The 22,266-nt window shown below is 42.7% G+C and overlaps 1 protein-coding gene across 1 annotated transcript in view; it reads left to right on the plus strand.

Moving 5' to 3' along the window:
* Positions 1-994: 994 nt before the first annotated feature.
* Positions 995-22,266, plus strand: part of LOC311132524 (docking protein 1-like) — a gene marked incomplete at its 3' end in the record, with an annotated part of 55,265 nt that continues 33,993 nt past the window's right edge. The window contains exon 1 of the mRNA XM_084165797.1: positions 995-1,069. Coding sequence (XP_084021923.1) covers positions 1,013-1,069 — 57 coding nt within the window. The 5' untranslated portion in view covers positions 995-1,012. The remainder of the gene's footprint in view (positions 1,070-22,266) is intronic.

Below are 22,266 nucleotides of genomic sequence, written 5' to 3' on the forward strand. Positions count from 1 at the left end.
CCATTGTAAATACAACCCATATTTATGTTTATTTTTTTCCCATTTGTACTTTAACTATTTTCACATTGTTACAACACTGTATATATATACATAATATGACATTTGAAATGTCTTTATTCTTTATTCTTTGGAACTTCTGAGTGTAATGTTTACTGTTAATATTTATTGTTTATTTTACTTTTGTTTACTATCTACTTCACTTGCTTTGGCAATGTTAACATATGTTTCCCATGCCAATAATGCCCTTAAATTGAATTGAATTGAGAGAGAGAGAGAGAGAGAGAGAGAGATAATTGAATTGAATTGAGAGAGCGAGAGATCATTGAATAGAGAGAGAGAGAGAGAGAGAGATAGATAGAGAGAGAGAGAGAGAGAGAGAGAGAGAGAGAGAGGGAGGGAGAGAGAGAGAGAGAGAGAGAGAGAGAGAGAGAGAGAGAGAGAACAACATAATTAGACCCAACCGAATCATGAGAAAACAAAAAGAGAATTACTTGACACATTGGAAAGAACTAACAAAAAAACAGAGCAAACTAGAATGCTATTTGGCCCTAAACAAAGAGTCACAGTGGCAGAATACCTGAGAGAGAGAGAGAGAGAGAGAGAGAGAGAGAGAGAGAGAGAGAGAGAGAGAGAGAGAGAGAGAGAGAGAGAGAGAGAGAGAGAGAGAGAGAGAGAGAGAGGAGAGTCAGCCCGCTCATTATGCACGCTCTTTATGCATGCCAGACTGCGCAAGGACACACCGCACAATGAGGAAGAGGGAGCGGCGGGTGGCGACAAGCGACGGACATTACCGAAACGTTTTCAGAAGTTATAACTTCTTTCGAGACTATCAGATACTTTTTTCGTTTCAAATCTCTCTTAATTGTATTAAACTACTATAAATGACTCGGAACTTTACTTACTACTTGCGGAAGTAAGTAAAGTTGAGTTGAAGGAAGTTCAGACGGAGAATAAAAAATAACCGAAAAATTGACTGCTGTCAAATTCTCGGGACGGGGTCCGAAATTGGGAGATGGATACCCACGTAAAAGAGGGACAACTTTACGTTCAACACCAGAAATTTGGCAAGGTAAGACGAGAAAATATACTCAACCTATGTAGTTTGAACTTGTCATCATAGCCTATTCTGTTTTTCAAGTTAAAGAGGAAAAATACAGAATGTCCCTGTTTGGAATATATATATAAAAAAGACGTTAATCGCTGACAATTCCAAGCACTGGGTGGATGGACTACTAGGGACCGTTCTTCCATGTCATTAGAAATAGCTCACATATTAATCCAATTACAGTAAGCTATTGTGGTCCTCTGTAGCTCAGCTGGTAGAGCACGGCGCTTGTAACGCCAAGGTAGTGGGTTCAATCCCCGGGACCACCAATGCACAAAAAAAAATGTATGCACGCATGACTGTAAGTCGCTTTGGATAAAAGCGTCTGCTAAATGGCATATTATTATTTATTGTATCCAGCCGAGTTCAAAGGCCCAACCCGACCATTCTGCAACACTTACAAGTTGTAGCCTCCTTCAGAGATCTTGTTTTGATATTGTGCACAGTCCTATTGTCAAAGAAGTTCCACATCAAGGGGAAGTTGAGAAGGGACCATTTTAGAAGGGACCCTCTGATTTAGCCTATTGCAACTCAGCATCAATGTTTTGACATGCCTACTATGGCCATCAACTATTTTAACTGCAACTGACTGGATGGGTTTAACAGCAGTCTGAACTTGAACTTATAGCAGCCTATCAGTGTTTCTATTCAATCAGTGTTTGAAGTGCAACATAAAAAAAAAATCCTGCAGTATCAGCTGCAAGTTTAGTAGGCCTATCAGTGTGTGTGCGTGCGTGTTTGTGTGTGCACGTGGAAGCCATAACACAATCATATCATCTCTCTCTGTCTCTATGACAGAGGCTGCTGGTTGGTCACATGGTTGGGGCCTACAAAGTTTGTTGTCCTCTGTCTCTGTCTCTCTCTCTCTCTCTGTCTGTCCTACTAGTACACATACCAGTGTCTCTCAAATGGTGGGTCCATTGGTGGACCATGGTCTATTATTTATCGGCTGTGTGGGTTATAACTGGGTTACTCTACCTTTGCCAAACCTTCCACATTAAAGATGGTGTGAAACAGGGTGGATTGTGTAAGCATTAGGTTTGTTTGTGACTAGAAACACACACACACACACACACTTCGGCACTTCCACTTTCAAGGTCGGAAAATGTGACAACTGTGTACTAGCAATAGTCTATGGCCGACCGCAGGTTCCTAAGTTAATTTATGACACTTTCTGAAAACAGCCTATATGTGCAGCCTACAGACCACTGCTCAATTCCCTTCTCAAAAATAAAAGTGATATGCATAGGTATATTTAAACCACCTGTCAAAGACATCCAAATACACTGTACAAGAAACAGAGATGGCTTGTGGTTTTGTCTTGCCAGCTAGGCTTCTATGGATCAATGCATGGTTGTTTAAACTGAGAGACTAGGAAAAGAGTACAGCACAGTATCAAAAACAACACAATCACTCAAAACTATCAACTATTTCATACTTATGCAATCAGATAAGGATGCTATGCTTTGACTTACTGATACAGTTGAAGTCGGAAGTTTACATACACCTAGGTTGGAGTCATTATCCAGGCTCTGTCGCAGCCGGCCGCGACCGGGAGACTCATGGGCGGCGCACAATTGGCCCAGCGTCGTCCAGGGTAGGGGAGGGAATGGCCGGCAGGGATGTAGCTCAGTTGATAGAGCATGGCGTTTGCAACGCCAGGGTTGGGGGTTCGATTCCCACGGGGGGCCAGTATAAAAAAAGAAAAAAGAAAAAATAATAATAATAATATGTATTTACTAACTGTAAGTCGCTCTGGATAAGAGCATCTGCTAAATGACGTAAATGTAAAATTAAAACTCGTTTTTCAACCACTCCACAAATTTATTTTTAACAAACTATAGTTTTGGCAAGTCGGTTAGGACATCTACTTTGTGCATGACACAAGTAATTTTTCCAACAATTGTTTACAGACAGATTATTTCACTTATAATTCACTGTATCACAATTCCAGTGGGTCAGAAGTTTACATACACTAAGTTGACTGTGCCTTTAAACAGCTTGGAAAATTCCAGAAAATGATGTCATGGCTTTAGAAGCTTCTGATAGGCTAATTGACATCATTTGAGTCAATTGGAGGTGTACCTGTGGATGTATTTCAAGGCCTACCTTCAAACTCAGTGCCGCTTTGCTTGACATCATGGGAAAATGAAAAGAAATCAGCCAAGACCTCAGAAAAAAAATTGTAGACCTCCACAAGTCTGGTTCATCCTTGGGAGCAATTTCATCCTTGGGAGCAACGCCTGAAGGTACCACGTTCATCTGTACAAACAATAGTACGCAAGTATAAACACCATGGGACCACGCAGCCGTCATACCGCTCAGGAAGGAGACGCGTTCTGTCTGCTAGAGATGAACGTTCTTTGGTGCGAAAAGTGCAAATAAATCACAGAACAACAGCAAAGAACCTTGTGAAGATGCTGGAGGAAACAGGTACAGAAGTATCTATATCCACAGTAAAACGAGTCCTATATCAACATAACCTGAAAGACCGCTCAGCAAGGAAGAAGCCACTGATCCAAAACCGCCATAAAAAAGACGAACTACTGTTTGAAACTGCACATGGGGACAAAGATCGTACTTTTTGGAGAAATGTCCTCTGGTCTGATGAAACAAAAATATAACTGTTTGCCCATAATGACCATCGTTATGTTTGGAGGAAAAAGCGGGGACTTGCAAGCCGAAGAACACCATCCCAACCGTGAAGCACGGGGGTGGCAGCATCATGCTGTGTGGGTGCTTTGCTGCAGGAGGGACTGTTGCACTTCACAAAATAGATGGCATCATGAGGAAGGAAAATTATGTGGATGTATTGAAGCAACATCTCAAGACATCAGTCAGGAAGTTAAAGCTTGGTTGCAAATGGGTCTTCCAAATGGACAACCCCAAGCATACTTCCAAAGTTGTGGCAAAATGGCTTAAGGACAACAAAGTCAAGGTATTGGAGTCGCAATCACAAAGCCCTGACCTCAATTCTGTAGAAAATGTGTGGGCAGAACTAGAAAAGCGTGTGCGAGCAAGGAGGCCTACAAACCTGACTCAGTTACACCAGCTATGTCAGGAGGAATGGGCCAAAATTCACCCAACTTATTGTGGGACGCTTGTGGAAGGCTACCTGAAATGTTTGACCCAAGTTAAACAATTTAAAGGCAATGCTACCAAATACTAATTGAGTGTATGTAAACCTCTGACCCACTGGGAAGGTGATGAAAGAAATAAAAGCTGAAATAAATCATTCTCTCTACTATTGTTCTGACATTTTACATTCCTAAAATAAAGTGGTGATCCTAACTGAACTAAGACAGGGAATTATTACTAGGATTAAATGTCAGGAATTGTGAAAAACTGAGTTTAAATGTATTTGGCTAAGGTGTATGTAAACTTCTTACTTCAACTGTAAGTGAAATAAGAGACAGTGTTGGCTACAACCCAATTTCCTCTTGTTACTCATTGCTTAACATCAATAGAGCATTCAGGCCTAAAACTAGAGAGCGAGAGAGTTGCACAGATATGGGTAGACGGGGAATACAGAAGATAGCCCTATTTGGTAAAAGACCAAGTCCATATTATGTCAAGTACATTTCAAATACGCAAAGAGAAACAACAGTCCATCATTACTTTAAGACATGAAGGTCAGTCAATACGGAAAATGTCAAGAACTTTGAAAGTTTCTTCAAGTGCAGTCGCAAAAACCATCAAGCGCTATGATGAAACTGGCTCTCATGAGGACCGCCACAGGAATGGAAGACCCAGAGTTACCTCTGCTGCAGAGGATAAGTTCATTAGAGTTACCAGCCTTAAAAATTGCAGCCCAAATAAATGCTTCACAGAGTTCAAGTCACAGACACATCTCAACATCAACTGTTCAGAGGGGACTGTGTGAATCAGGTCTTCATGGTTGAATTGCTGCAAAGAAACCACTACTAAAGGACACCAATAATAAGAAGAGACCTGCTTGGGCCAAGAAACATGAGCAATGGACATTAGACCGGTGTCCTTTGGTCTGGAGTCAACATTTTTGATTTTTGGTTCCAACCGTAGTGTCTTTGTGAGACGCGGTGTGGGTGAACGGATGATCTCCACATGTGTAGTTCCCACTGTAAAGCATGGAGGAGGAGGTGTTATGGTGTGGGGGTGCTTTGCTGGTGATACTGTCTGTGATTTATTTAGAATTCAAGGCACACTTAACCAGCATGGCTACCACAGCATTCTGCAGCGATAAACCATCCCATCTGGTTTGAGCTTAGTGGAACTATCATTTGTTTTTCAATAGGACAATGACCCAACACACCTCCAGGCTGTGTAAGGGCTATTTTACAAAGAAGGAGAGTGATGGAGTGCTGCATCTGATGACCTGGCCTCCACAATGCCCCGACCTCAACCCAATTGAGATGGCTTGGGATTAGTCGGACGGTAGAGTAAAGGAAAAGCAGCCAGCAAGTGCTCAGCATATGTGGGAACTCCTTCAAGATTGTTGGAAAAGCATTACAGATGAAGCTGGTTGAGAGAATGCCAAGTGTGTGCAAAGCTGTCATCAAGGCAAAAGGTGGCTTTTTGAAGAATCTCAAATATAAAATATATTTTGATTTGTTTAACACTTTTTTGGTTACTACATGATTCCATATGTGTTATTTCATAGTTTTGATGTCTTCACTATTATTCTAAAATGTTAAAAATACTAAAAATAAAGAAAACCCTTGAATGAGTAGGTGTGTCCAAACTTTTGACTGGTACTGTACATTCTAAGTGATTTCAATGGGTCTCTCTCAATTCTGATTGTTTTATACTGTTCAATTAAATCTCAACCAAAAATCATTTTCTGCACCCATTTCAGATCATTTACACACTGTCACGTAGGGCTGCACAATATGAGCAAAACATCTAGGCCTTATTTTTAAACAAATGTTGCAATAGCTATTTCACTAGTGATTTAGATCAAAACACTTGGGTGAACTGTTGGAATCATGAACAATTATTATTATTCTAATTCTATATAAATTAAGTGGGCCCTTTGAATACAGTGTTGTAGGAGTTATTTGGACAGGGTAGGAGCCAAAGTGTTGGTCAGTGTTTACTAGGGGACCCTATAATCTTTGGCTACATCAATTGTTTTCTCTTAGCTACTCCATGTAGATAACATATTCATGCTTTGCCTATCCCTCTTTGATATTTTGCACCCCAATACCTGTCAGACATGCTTTTAAGTTATATAACCAGTTGGTCCCTCAGGTCCTCTGGCACTGGCCTTTTAACCTGAAGTCTAGGACCAAGAGGCATGGAGAGGCAGCCTTTAGTTATTATGTACCTCAGCCTCTGGAATAGCCTGCCAGAGAAACTGGGGGGCTGAAACTGTAGACATATTTGAACGAGATCTTAAAACACATATTTTTTGCTTTGCTTTTCCTTAGGGTGCTTTTTAGTTGTTCAGTTTGTGTCATTCTTTAGTTTTTATCTTATGTTTGTTGTGTAGTAAATACTTCAGCTTTTATAAAAAAGAAAACACAATCCTGTAAAGCACATTGCATTGCATTTCATGACTGAAATGTGCTTGATTTTATGATTTGATTTCACAAACAACATGTTGATTTAGGCCTACACCATCACTGGTATCAGGCTGAATGGTTAGCAACGTTTTCTCTAACTCAGTACATTTATTAGCTAGCAAGCTAGCTAGCCTGCTAACTAGCGATTAGCATTAGCGGCTAACGCGATTTAGCCACAACTTGCTAAGAAAAGACAAACTAGCTGTTTGTAGATGTAAGAAACACAAACTAATAGTGTAATTATAGAACGCTTGTGGATTTATATTAAGATGCAAAGTGAAAACAGCATCATAGTCATCAACATTGTTGCATGTGCTGCATTGACCATGCAGACTGAACGCAAGTGTCTCGTGGTCGAGCAACAACAAATGTGCTCCTTGAATGACCGGGGGCAGGGCAAGGTTTGTGTGGAAAGCGGCATAGAGAGGGAGAGAGAGAGTGGAGAGAGATTACTCAAGTAGCGGAGTAAACTATAAAAATGGATGTTACACACGCCGTATCACATTTAACAAACCAAACATTAAAATACCATTATAACCTCATCAAAAAAAGAAACGTCCTCTCACTGTCAACTGCGTTTATTTTCAGCAAACTTAACATGTGTAAATATTTGTATGAACATAACAAGATTCAACAACTGAGACAGAAACTGAACAAGTTCCACAGACGTGACTAACAGAAATGCAATAATGTGTCCCTGAACAAAGGGGGAGGTCAAAATCAAAAGTAACAGTCAGTATCTGGTGTGGCCACCAGCTGCATTAATTACTGCAGTGCATCTCCTCCTCATGGACTGCACCAGATTTGCCAGTTCTTGCTGTGAGATGTTACCCCACTCTTCCACCAAGGCACCTGCAAGTTCCCGGACATTTCTGGGGGGGAATGGCCCTAGCCCTAGCCCTCACCCTCCGATCCAACAGGTCCCAGACGTGCTCAATGGGATTGAGATCTGGGCTCTTCGCTGGCCATGGCAGAACACTGACATTCCTGTCTTGCAGGAAATCACACACAGAAAGAGCAGTATGGCTGGTGTCATTGTCATGCTGGAGGGTCATGTCAGGATGAGCCTGCAGGAAGGGTACCACATGAGGGAGGAGGATGTCTTCCCTGTAACGCACAGCATTGAGATTGCCTACAATGACAACAAGCTCAGTCCGATGATGCTATGACACACCGCCCCAGACCATGACGGACCCTCCACCTCCAAATCGATCCCGCTCCAGATATACGTGGTCTGCCACTGCGAGGACGATCAGCTGTCCGTCCTGTCTCCCTGTAGCGCTGTCTTAGGCGTCTCACAGTACGGACATTGCAATTTATTGCCCTGGCCACATCTGCAGTCCTCATGCCTCCTTGCAGCATGCCTAAGGCACGTTCACGCAGATGAGCAGGGACCCTGGGCATCTTTCTTTTGGTGTTTTTCAGAGTCAGTAGAAAGGCCTCTTTAGTGTCCTAAGTTTCATAGCTGTGACCTTAATTGCCTACTGTCTGTAAGCTGTTGGTGTCTTAATGACTTAATCCACAGGTGCATGTTCATTAATTGTTTATGGTTCGTTGAACAAGCATGGGAAACAGTGTTTAAACCCTTCACAATGAAGATCTGTGAAGTTATTTTGATTTTTACGAATTATCTTTGAAAGACAGGGTCCTGAAAAAGGGACATTTTTTGCCAAACCGGTCCGTGCATCAATACCGGTATATAGTCAAATACGGTATACCGCCCAGCCCTACTGCTAACATTATGTTATGTTAGCATTTCACGAGTCAGCCAGTTACTATCAACGCCTAGCTTACAGCTACATTAAAGTAAACCAACGTTTTTGAAATACATAACCACACCTAACCAGTTATCAAATAATGTTAAATGCAGTTAACGTTAGTTATTTTAGCTAGCCAGCTAACATTACAACAATGAAGACCAGCGAGCACAGGCAGTAACGCACAGAACATAACTAAAACAAAACGCTCCAGTAGATAAAAAAAGCAAAGAGAGAGCGGAGACAAAAGAATGGCGCCGGAGGAGATGGCTGCCGTTTTACGGGCTCCTAACCAATTGTGCTATTGTGTGTGTTTTTCCGCATTATTTGTAACTTATTTTGTACATAATGTTTCTGCCACCGTCTCTTATGACCGAAAAGAGCTTCTCGGGGACATAGGTCAGGGTGCCTTGTAAGGCTCCGATGGCGAGTGTGTAATCTGCCTCTACCATCAGTCCTAATAGCCAACGTACAATCATTGGATAACAAAATAGACGAACTACGATAACGGATAGCCTACCAACGGGACATTAAAAACTGTAATATCTTATGTTTCACAGAGTCATGGCTGAACGACAACATGGATAACATGCAGCTGGCGGTATAAACGCTGCATCGGCAAGATAGAACAGCTGCCTCTGGTAAGACAAGGGATGGCGGTCTGTGTATATTTGTAAACAACAGCTGGTGCATGAAATCTAATATTAAGGAAGTCTTGAGGTTTTGCTCGCCTGAGGTAGTGTATCTCATGATAAGCTGTAGACCACACTATTTACCAAGAGAGTTTTCATCTATATTTTTCGTAGTTAATTTACCACCACAAACTGATGCTGGCACTAAGACCGCACTCAATGAGCTGTATAAGGCCATAAGCAAACAGGAAAACGCTCATCCAGAGGCGGCGCTCCTAGTGGCCGGGGACTTTAATGCAAACTTAAATCTGTTTTACCTCATTTCTGCCAACATGTTAAATGTGCAACCAGAGGAAAAAACACTCTAGACCACCTTTACTCCACACACAGAGATGTGTACAAAGCTCTCCCTCGCCCTCCATTTGGCAAATCTGACCATAACTCTATCCTCCTGATTACTGCTTATAAGCAAAAACTAAAGCAGGAAGCACCAGTGACTCGGTCAATTAAGATTCTTCCGATGGCATTGAGGAGTACACCACATCAGTCACTAGCTTCATCAATAAGTGCATCTGACGTCGTCCCCACCTTGACCGTACGTACATACCCCAACCAGAAGCCATGGATTACAGGCAACATCCACACTGAGCTACAGGGTAGAGCTGCCACTTTCAAGGAGCGGGACTAGAACCCGAACGCTTATAAGAAATCCCGCTATGCCCTCAGAGGAACCATCAAACAGGCAAAGCGTCAATACAGGACTAACATTGAATCGTACTACACCGGCTCTGCCACACTGATCCTCAACACGGGGGCCCCTCAGGGGTACGTGGTCAATCCCCTCCTGTACTCCCTGTTCACCCATGACTGCATGGCCAGGCCAGGCACGACTCCAACAGTGGTAGGCCTGATCACCCACAACAATGGGACAGCCTATAGAGAGGAGGTCAGAGACCTGGCAGTGTGGTGCCAGGATAACAACCTCTCCCTCAACGTGATCAAGGCAAAGGAGATGATTGTGGACTACACGAAAAAGAGGACAGAGAAAGCCCCCATTCTCATCGACGGGGCTGTAGTGGAGCAGGTTGAGAGCTTAAAGTTCCTTGGTGTCCACATCACCAACAAACTATCATGGTCCAAACACACCAAGACAGTCATGAAGAGGGCATGACAAAGCCTATTTCCCCTCAGGAGACTGAAAAGATATGGCATGGGTCCTCAGATCCTAAAAAAGTTATACAGCTGCACCATCGAGAGCATCCTGACTGGTTGCATCACTGCCTGGTATGGCAACTGCTCTGCCTCCGACCGCAAGGCACTACAGAGGGTAGTGCGTACGGCCCAGTACATCACTGGGGCCAAGCTTCCTGCCATCCAGGACCTCTATACCAGGCGGTGCCAGAGGAAGGCCCTAATAATTGTCAAAGACTCCAGCCACCCTAGTCATAGACTGTTCTCTCTGCTACCGCACGGCAAGCGGTAACGGAGTGCCAAGTCTAGGTCCAAAAGTCTTCTTAATAGCTTCTACCCCCAAGCCATAAGATTCCTGAACAGCTAATCAAATGGCTACCTTGACTATTTGCATTGTTGCCCCTCCACCCCCTCTTTTACTCTGCTGCTACTCTCTGTTTATTATCTATGAATAGTCACTTTAACTCTACCTACATGTGCATACTACCTCAATTACCTCGACTAACCTGTGCCCCCGCACATTGACTCTGTACAGGTACCCCCTGTATATAGCCTCGCTACTGTTATTTTACTGCTGCTCTTTAATGATTTGTTATTTGTATTTTTTAGTTATCTATTTTTTACTTAACACTTATATAAAAGCGAGAGTCAGGGAGAGAAGGACTTCCGATGTGAGAAGCCTAGCTATTTTAGCCAGCTAACTAGCCTTGCCAGCTAGCATATAACTGTAGAGGAAACTTCTGCCAGATATCAAATGTAAAAATGTCAGACAAAAGCAGCGACTCTGACATAGCAGGAACTCTTTTTCCCCTGGGCCTGACCTTTTTACAGAATGTGATGAAGACGAGGTGGTGCTAGAACAAGCAGCTGAGGCAGGGATCATTTTCCCGTTTCGATTTGAGACCGAAGAAAGGCACCAAGAGTGTACTGGTGCTGAACTTGTAGTGCAGGATGTGGCTCCTCATGTGGGGAATGTTGATTGGTAATGTGGCTAGCTACTTTTCTACTGAGAATACACCCTATAATGTCACTTCCTTTGTAACTACGGCTGAACCACGTACAAATAACTTGTTGTAGGTGCTCATGCAGCAGGTGTATTCCCATGTCGACAGCCATGGAGTATGTGTGTACCGGCAGACAACGTCCATGATGACAGAGGAAGGAGTGGGTTGTATAACGCAACATTCTGGCTTCCCCACGGCCTGGGTGTCAATATGCTGCACACGGCCTACAATACCTACCGGCAGGACTACGCCCAGGATGCTGACAGAGTCCATACTAAACACAAGTTAGTTCATCTATAAATATAATCCTTACTAATCAAATGCAATCAAATAATGTTACACCCAGTGTATTCGGAAAGTATTCTGACCCCTTCCCTTTTCCACATTTTGTTATATTACAGCCTAATTCTAAAATTGATTTAATCAATACATTCATTGCGCTATAACGGTGACAAATGGTGTCCACAAACTGTTAGGGCCTACATAATGCTGTCCCAACAGCAGAGCTGGCTATCAGCGGAGCCTTGTCTGACAGCGAAACAGTTCATTCAGCCTCATTTACTTCCTTTTAAAGAAACATAGCTGATATGGCTGACTTCCTTAAACAAATTTGGTTTCTACTGACAATTGAAATGTACAAACTATGGCATAAAGGGACGACGAGCGGATAAGAGGCAATCCGTAATTTCAATTAAGATATTAATGAGCGAGCTAGGATGGATGTAGTCAATATAACTATTTGTTCAGCACTTTTGAAATGTACAGCGACTGAATTCAGAACATGGTGTGGTGACGTGACTTTCATTAATATGATGGCCGTTATTTATCGAATCAACTAACTATGTTTAATTGTTACTCGATTAAATTAATCATGTAACAAATGAACTCATTAGGATTTGGGGCACCAGGGAAGAAGTTGTTTAACGAGTTACCATCTCCCGAATTAAACTCTTAGAAGATATATGTATATATATCACTTATTAATCTTTACCTCTTATCAGTCTCATTCTGAACGTTGCATACTCCTTGATATCTGCAAGAACCCTAACCTTATTGATGAATCAGCAATACACAAATTGGCTTAATTATTTATTTACTAACTAACTAAATAATAACACAGAATACATAAACACACACATACGGTATAGGTTATTGATTACTAAAGTAATACAATGAAAACAGGTCCCTAGTGGACTAACAAAAGCATGACTGCTTCGTTATCAAAAGGGAGGGGTCAGAAAGAGAGAGGAAGAGGGAGAGACAAAGAGAGATTCAAACTTATCGCTTATACATTTGGAAACTACGCTCACAGAAATCAGAATACTTAGCACCCTAACCACTGCCCATTCGGATAAGAAATGCAATGTATACATTTACGTGTAGATGTCTTTGTTCGTCGTCTATCTCTGTTGGACTCGATCGATCCTTCTATGGGAAAGGGATCGATCGAGTTGGCTTTAGTGTCCCTTTTCAGTGTAAGGCTCGGCTTGTCCACGAGAGGTCACAATGTCCTTCTTTGTAGAGCTTCTCAGGTTGTGAAGTGTTTGTTAGAATAGATACTTCAGTTGCACCAATGGTTGTCTGAGATGAGCTTCTCCTTAATTCCCACCTCGTGTCTTCAGTCAAAGTTCGAGACTACTTTACATGTACAGCTGCAGACTGAGATGATAAGGTCTAGTGCATTGTCTTCTTCTTCACCTCGTGTAGAGGTTGAGAGTTTCAGAGTTTCCCACCATTTTACACGCCAGTAGCAACCCGGCAATGTTCTGGTCTGAGAGTTTCAACCATTTGTAACGTTTAGCTCACACCTCACGTCTGCTGGTCATTCTGGTCTAACCATTTTAAGCCGTGTAGCCACAGCTCCACGCATCCTGGTCTGAGAGTTTCAACCATTTCGTAACGTTCAGCTCCCGCTGCATGTCGGCTGGTCTGTAGAGGTTCAACCATTTGTAACGTGAGCTCGCGCTTCACATCGACTGGTCTAATGTACATTTTTGTTACCAAGGCTTTTATACTCGGGTAAAAAGGGGGCATTCCATCACGACGACACAATGTCTGTGCTCACTTGGGCGGGGTTACTGACTGGGCAAAAGTTTATATAAAACAATTATCTCATTAGAAGAATAAAATCACATTGCTATCTTCACAAAAGTACTCTCATACTTATTCATATATTTTGTACAACATTTAGATGTAAACTTGATAAGTTGAATGTGTACACTTTCAGAGTTACAGTTATTTATTCATACCATCCTTAATGACATCACAAAATAATAAACAATATGAAAGGTTTATTCTTTAGGTCCCCACTGACCATTCCAAACATTTGGATGTCAGAAATAATGTTCCAATGTCCTTTTATTGACGTAAAAGTTTTGGCAGCAAACGTATCTCTGTAACAAATAGATTTCTTTCCCAATACTGCAGGGCAAGAAAGACCTGTTTGCGGCACACAATTTAAGGGTGTTAAGGTGTCAAAACTGGCACAACTCCCCCCTCTCCTCTCCTGTGTGAGAGACGGGGGGTCTGGCTGTCTGTCAGCCATTTGCCAATTTGATCTGGCACCTTTGATCCTCACTGAGGAGAGAGTCTAGACAGTGGGCCATTCTTACATTATTCTCCCTGTACACCAAGTCAGAACCGTAGGATAAATAAAGGGGGCATATAAGCAGACAATGAAAGCTCTTACAATATTCTATGACATTTCTCTAAAACAGGCTATAGGCTACATGTGTACCACCAAGTCAGAACAGTAGACTAAGTTTGGAGGGGGAATGGGACCAAATTATTAGGGTGGGCTATTAACAGCTTACTACACAACATACACTTAGTATTACTTTCTTAGCTACAGTATACATATCTCCCTGGCATATTACATCATTTATGCAGCAGTATAAAATAAATATTTGGACTCACCTTGTTGTGCTGTGCTCACTTGAACAGGAAGGTGGCGCGGCGGTCCTTCGTGGGCAAATTTTGTCATCAAACTTTGTCATCAAAGTCTGGTATTCTCTGGATTTATGGTGCTTTCAAGACAACTGGGAACGTGGAAAAAAACAAGGTTGAATCATGACGTCAGTGAGATTCAGTTCGGAGCTCTAGAAAGAGGCCCAGAGTTCCCAACTTGGAATTCCGAGCTGGATGAACGTACTAAACGTATTTTCCCAGTCGGAACTCGTTTTTTTCTGAGTTCCCAGTTGTCTTGAACTAACTGAAGTCTGAGATTTCGCAGTTCTGAGTTTCCAGTTGTTTTGAACACGGCAGAAGTCATGCTGGATTGGCAGCATGGCCAATGTATTCAACCTCTTCTGGCCCATCGTGTTGAATGTTTATCCTTTTAAGCTTGGAAACGAGACCCTTAAACCCAGACTTGGACCACACACCCACTCCACTGAATAACAGGTTACTGATTGCTTTGAAATGCTTGCAGTTAGCCACTGATTCCTTCCAAACCACTCATTGTTGAATTTGCGATTTCCAACTTGTTGTGTAATAATTATGTCCAATGGCCGATGAACTCTGCCCCACCTGCCCTGAATGACGTGTCGCCACTGGTTACACCACTCCCATACCAAAAGTAATACACTTTTCCCATTTATTTTTAGAAAGTTCAGACACGTTGCCTACAGGCAGTTCGTCGGTGGGATAACAAATAGGTTCCCAAATGAGGAGAACCTGTTACCATAAAAATAATTCTAACACTTTTTTAAACCTTTTTATTAAGAGGTATAAAAATATATGTTATACCAATACTGGTACATCACTTTTGTTATGGGTCTTTTTTTATCTGTCACATTCCACTTTGGGGTCACAGTCCCCATAATAATGATAGTTCATAGATGATAACAATAATACAATTTAAAAATACAACAAATAATTATATACATTTGTATATATTTCTTTATGGAGGATTGAGTTCCACTCTGAAATATTGGCTGCAGCAGCAGAGACACGCAGCGCTTGGTGTGAGGAGTGTCAAGGAGCCCAACATCCGATGAACAGAGAACGCGGGCGGGTGTGTAGGTGTGGAGTTAGGCTTGTTACAGGCTCAAAGTGCTGCTTTCACTTATCCAATTATTTCAGCTCAGTCATGGTAAGTGAACAAGGACAGAGGGTACAAGGGAACAACTCTGTGTAACAAAACCCTAATGAACAGTTACAGCTCTACCCTTGCAAACAGACAGAAATCAGCTTAGGGCTGAATGCAGGTGTGTTGATGGCAGCGTGAAATAAGAAGGCTGATGTTGGACTGAGGTGGTATTCAGGTTCCTAGAGGAAGAGGTAGGGAGAAAGAAAGAAACATAAATTAGAATGCTACTCAAGTTACGGCTGGGCGATATATATATCATTAATTTGAATTTGTTATAGCGCGATATTCCTGTATCGCAAGAATCATGGTTTTATTAGCATTTTTTTTGTTTTTATGGTTGTTCTGTGTCTTTTTGGTCTCGTCTCCTTCGCTCCTTCTGTGCTGTGTGCACTGTGCACCTTCTCACATGCACAGACACTAAGCCCCTCCCCCTACCACTCACAACAATGAAAGATAACTTATTTCTCTCTGACAACAAGCAGTTTAAAGTCACTATTTGCATTTGAGGTTTGGTCTAACATAATTGGTCATTTGGACATAATTTTACTGTAAAAGACGAGAACTTAACCTTTCTAACAATACCCTTTTTGTCTTAACTCCCAAAATGTAGAACAGAGCAGAACTTACTAAATCAAGAGCATCAATTAACATGATTGTGGAAAATTAATGCTCAGTTTGTCACTCGCTGCATTGCAGCACCATGTACCGCTAGCAGCAGTTTAGCCACAGACAGTTATGTGCTAGCTGTCTAGTCTGTGTTTTATAAATGTGCCATGAGCATGAAAAGACAAATTTATATAAGGAATTGGCAACTTGTTCTCATTCTGAGAAATAAGCATATTCTTATCCAGATAGGCCACTTCATTTCAATATCTAAACAAAGTGAACAGGCTATGTTGTTCAAACAGTTGGAGACAGACAGTAGGTTGTGTTCATAACAGTTCAACTGTTGTACCTTTTTAGCAAGCAAATAGATCCAAGTTGGCTAGACTTTAAATATCAAGATTAGCTGGCTACTCACTAGCACGTGGGCTTGTGTTTGAGAGATTGTTTATATGACCTGTGTTAATTAAGCAATAAGGTGGTTATATGGCCAAAATACCACGGCTAACATGCTGACCAGACTGCGTGCGTCTGCATTTTGATTTTGTCCACCCACCCCAGACATGATCAGGACACGCAGGTTGAAATATCAAAACGAACTCTGAACCAACTATATTAATTTGGGGACTGGTCGAAAAGCATGAAACATTTATGTCAATTTAGCTAGCTAGCTAGCTTGCTGTTGCTAGCTAATTTGTCCTGGGATATAAACATTGGGTTGTTATTTTACCTGAAATGCACAAGGTCCTCTACTCCGACAATTAATCCACAGATAAAAGGGGAAACTGAGTTTGTTTCTAGTAATCTCTCCTCCTTCTTTGGACTTTATGGTGGTTGGCAACCAACTTTAAGGTGCATTACCACCACCAACTGGACTCAAGTTCTCACGTATTGTAAAACATTTAGACTTTGAGTCATATTATGACATAGTATATTACCAGTGAGATAACAACAATACATACTGCTTGAGTACTGTCTCAAGCCAAGACACGAGGAGACCTACCCGCATGTAAAATTGCCCTACACTTACATTTGAGTCATTATCAATAGTGATTTACAGTTAATGCATTCATCTTAAGATATCTATTATATAGCAATTAAGATTACTTTCTAAAAACAAAAAGAAAGTGAAAATTGTTATTACTATTGGTATGGGGGGAGGTGTATTTGTATTTATGATGTATCCCCATTTGCTGCTGCCAAGGCAGCAGCTACTCTTCCTGGGGTCCAGCAACATAAGACAGTTACATACAGTTTAAAATACTACATGACATTACATTTCATAACACCTTACCCAACACATTCAGTGTGTTCCCTCAGTCCACCACTCCACCACTGCATATCAGCAATACAAAATCCATGTGTACGTGTGTGTAGAGTGCATGTCTTATCATGTGTATGTGTGTCTGTTCCTGTGTGTGTCTCTTCACAGTCACCGCTGTTCCATAAGGTGTATTTTTATCTGTTTTTTTTATCCAATTCCACTGCTTGCATCAATTACCTGATGTGGAATAGAGTTCCATGTAGCCATAGCTCTATGTAGTACTGTGTGTCTCCCATAGTCTGTTCTTGACTTGGAGATTGTGAAAAGACCTTTGGTGGCATGTCTTGTGGGGTATGCATGTGTGTCCGAGCTGTGTGCTAGTAGTTTAAACAGACACCTTGATGCATTCAGCATGTCAACACTTCTTACAAAAACAAGTAATGATGAAGTCAATCTCTCTTATATATCTCCACAATATAGCAGGGGGTGTAAAGCCATAACACATGCGTTTTTCAATCAGCAGAATATGATCGATAATGTCAAAAGCCGCACTGAAGTCTAACAAAACAGCTCCGACAATCTTTTTATTATCAATTTCTCTCAGCCAATCATCAGTCATTTGTGTAAGTGCTGTGCTTGTTGAATGTCCTTCCCTATACAGTGGGGGGAAAAAGTATTTAGTCAGCCACCAATTGTGCAAGTTCTCCCACTTAAAAAGATGAGAGAGGTCTGTAATTTTCATCATAGGTACACGTCAACTATGACAGACAAAATGAGGGAAAAAAAATCCAGAAAATCACATTGTAGGATTTTTTATGAATTTATTTGCAAATTATGGTGGAAAATAAGTATTTGGTCAATAACAAAAGTTTCTCAATACTTTGTTATATACCCTTTGTTGGCAATGACACAGGTCAAACGTTTTCTGTAAGTCTTCACAAGGTTTTCACACACTGTTGCTGGTATTTTGGCCAATTCCTCCATGCAGATCTCCTCTAGAGCAGTGATGTTTTGGGGCTGTCGCTGGGCAACACGGACTTTCAACTACCTCCAAATATTTTCTATGGGGTTGAGATCTGGAGACTGGCTAGGCCACTCCAGGACCTTGAAATGCTTCTTACGAAGCCACTCCTTCGTTGCCCGGGCGGTGTGTTTGGGATCATTGTCATGCTGAAAGACCCAGCCACGTTTCATCTTCAATGCCCTTGCTGATGGAAGGAGGTTTTCACTCAAAATCTCACGATACATGGCCCCATTCATTCTTTCCTTTACACGGATCAGTCGTCCTGGTCCCTTTGCAGAAAAACAGCCCCAAAGCATGATGTTTCCACCCCCATGCTTCACAGTAGGTATGGTGTTCTTTGGATGCAACTCAGCATTCTTTGTCCTCCAAACACGACCAGTTGAGTTTTTACCAAAAAGTTATATTTTGGTTTCATCTGACCATATGACATTCTCCCAATCCTCTTCTGGATCATCCAAATGCACTCTAGCAAACTTCAGACGGGCCTGGACATGTACTGGCTTAAGCAGGGGGACACGTCTGGCACTGCAGGATTTGAGTCCCTGGCGGCATAGTGTGTTACTGATGGTAGGCTTTGTTACTTTGGTCCCAGCTCTCTGCAGGTCATTCACTAGGTCCCCCCGTGTGGTTCTGGGATTTTTGCTCACCGTTCTTGTGATCATTTTGACCCCTCTCTCATCTTTTTAAGTGGGAGAACTTGCACAATTGGTGGCTGATTAAATACTTTTTTCCCCCACTGTAAGTGTGCTGAAAGTCTTATCAATTTGTTTACAGTAAAATAGCATTGTATCTTTTCAAACACAATTTTTTCCAAAAGTTTACTAAGCGTTGGTAACAGGCTGATTACTGGCTCAAATAGCCGACCAAAGGGGGCTTTACTATTCTTGGGTAGCGGAATTACATTTGATTCCCTCCAGGCCTGAGGGCACACACTTTCTAGTAGGCTTAGATTGAAGATATGGCAAATAGGAGTGGCAATATCGTCCGCTATTATATTCAGTAATTTTCCATGAAGTTGTCAGACCCCAGTGGCTTATCATTGTTGATAGACATTAATTCTTTCACTTCTTCCACATTCACTTTACAGAATTCAAAATTACAATGCTTGTCTTTTATCATTTGATCAGCGTTTGTTGTTGGCATGTCATGCCTAAGTTTGCTAATCTTGACAATGAAAAAATCATTAAAGTAGTTAGCAATATCAGTGGGTTTTGTGATGAGTGAGCCATCTGATTCAATGAATGATGGAGCTGAGTTGGCCTTTTTGCCCAAAATGTAATTGAAGGTGCTTCAAAGCTTTTTACTATCATTCTTTGTCATTTATCTTTGTTTCATAGTGTAGTTTCTTCTTCTTTTTATTCAGTTTAGTCACATGATTTCTCAATTTTCAGTACATTTGCTAATCGGTTGTACAGCCAGACTTATTTCCCATTCCTTTTGCCTCATCCCTCTCAACCATAACATTTTTCAATTCCTCATCAGTCCACGGGGATTTAACCGTTTTTACAGTCATTTTCTTAATGGATGCATGCTTATTAGTAACTAGAATAAGCAATTTCATAAATGTGTCAAGTGCAGCGTCTGGTTGCTCCTCATTACATACCAATAAATATTCTTTACATCAACAACATAGGAATCACTACAAAACATATTGTATGACCTCTTATACTCAATGTGACCGACCGCCTCGATTCGGTCTTATTTAGCAAAATTAGATTATTATATTTTTTTTACATTGGATTAATGTCAAGACATAGAGCTAGAAAATTGTATATCATACACTGCAGTTGAGGAATAATGGGAAAGTAATTCTGCTTAGAAAGTTGATAAACTTGTAACCTCACTTTTTTAGAAAATGGTCCTTGAATGTTTTTGTACACCTACTGGAGAGCTCTGTTTTGTCTACACCCATTCAGCATTGTTCACACCCTCTTAAGCCTTAGCCCACCCATCTCTTGAAAGATTCACATGTGAGGCCATGTGGTTTAAACATGCTATAACTGTCACAGATTCAGCTGAGGCTGCCCCTCCTCCTTGCTCGGGCAGGCTTCGGTGTTCGTCGTCCCAGGAGTACTAGCTGCTACCGATCTATGTTTCTGTGTTTGACTTGATGGGTCTTGATTGTCTACACCTGTTTCCCATTATGTTGTATTGTCTTCCCTATTTAACCCTCTGTCTTTCATTGTGTGTTGTGTTTGATTGTATTTTCGTCATCGGCAGTTGTTAGTATGCAGGTTATTTTCCTCCCCGTGTGGAGGTTGTATGTACTCAGTTTACTTTCTAGTAAAGTACGTTTCCAGTAAGCTCTGTGTCCTGCGTTTGATTTCGCCCACCGCATTTCACTGACGCTTATGACAGAATCACACACCACTGAAATGGAGTCAGCAGGAGCAGAGGTGCCAGCAGGATCAATGGAAGAACGCGTACAACAACAAGCGGCCATGATCCAGGCTCTCGGCACCGCCATGGAACGTGTAGTGAACACCATGGAGCGATGGGAGAGAGGAGTTCTGCCTACACCTCCTCCGATTACACCACCACCATCATCGATACCCATCGCTTCACCTCCAGGGTCCAGTGGGATTCGGCTCTCGCTCCCGAGGGCTTATGATGGCACAGCTGCCGGGTGTCAGGGTTTCCTGCTCCAGGTCGAACTCTACCTGGCAACCATCCACCCGGTCCCCTCGGGATACGAGAGCGTGTCCGCCCTCATCTCCTGTCTGTCCGGCAAGGCGCTGGAGTGGGCCAACGCCGAGTGGGGGGGAATAGACGCCGCTACTGTCAACTATGCAGAGTTCACCCGCCGCTTCAGGGTGGTATTCGATCATCCACCAGAAGGAAAAGCGGCGGGTGAGCATCTATTCCACCTCAGACAGGGGAAGAGGAGCACGCAGGAATTCGCATTGGACTTTCGGACTTTGGCTGCTAACGCGGGATGGAATGAGAGGGCCCTCATCGACCACTACCGATGTAGCTTGAGGGAGGACGTGCGTCGGGAATTGGCCTGCAGGGACACCAACATAAGCCTGGACCAACTGGTGGACATGTCGATTCGTCTGGATACCCTGTTGGCTACCCGCGGACGTCCGGATCCGGGGCCGTCCATTCCATCCCCCAGCACTTCCGAGCCTACCCCTATGGAGCTCGGAGGTGCTGGTATGAGGGAGACCAGGAGAGGGGCCGTCCCCTGCACCAACTGTGGCCGCAGAGGACACACTGCTGGTCGGTGCTGGGGAGGGTCTCCCAGGAGTCGAGGCAGTAGGCAGCGCACTGATGAGCCATTCCAGGTGAGTAGGCACCCAACTCACCCAGAGCTCCCTGTTGCGCATATGTGTATTAATGTTGTGTTTCCCGAGGTTTCTCCTCATTCCCAGCATAAGGCGCTAGTAGATTCAGGCGCAGCTGGGAACTTTATCGATCGTCAGTTTACCTATAAGTTAGGGATTCCTATTGTTCCAGTTGATGTGCCCTTCCCTATCCATGCCCTAGATAGCCGCCCTTTGGGGTCAGGGTTGATTAGGAAAGTCACAGCGCCTCTCAGGATGAAAACGCAGGAGGGCCATGAGGAGATAATTAGCTTGTATCTGATTGATTCTCCTGCGTTTCCGGTGGTGTTGGGGCTTCCCTGGTTAACTTCTCATGACCCCAATATTTCATGGCAACAGAGGGCTCTCAAGGGATGGTCTGATCAGTGCTTGGGGAGGTGTGTAGGTGTTTCCGTAGGGGCAATGACGGTGGAAAATCCGAACCAAGTTCCCACCATGCACATTCCGCCTGAATATGCCGATTTGGCTCTCGCCTTCTGTAAAAAGAAGGCAACTCAATTACCACCCCATCGACAGGGGGATTGTGCGATAAACCTCCAAGTAGGCGCTGCGCTTCCCCGAAGTCATGTGTATCCTCTGTCTCAGGAGGAGACGGCGGCTATGGAGACATATGTCACCGAATCTCTGAGACAGGGATACATACGGCCGTCCACTTCCCCTGCGTCATCAAGTTTCTTTTTTGTGAAGAAGAAGGATGGTGGTTTACGCCCGTGCATTGACTACCGTG

This window comes from Coregonus lavaretus (genome assembly GCF_964263955.1).
Source record: "Coregonus lavaretus genome assembly, chromosome: 7".
Taxonomy (NCBI): Eukaryota; Metazoa; Chordata; class Actinopteri; order Salmoniformes; family Salmonidae; genus Coregonus; species Coregonus lavaretus.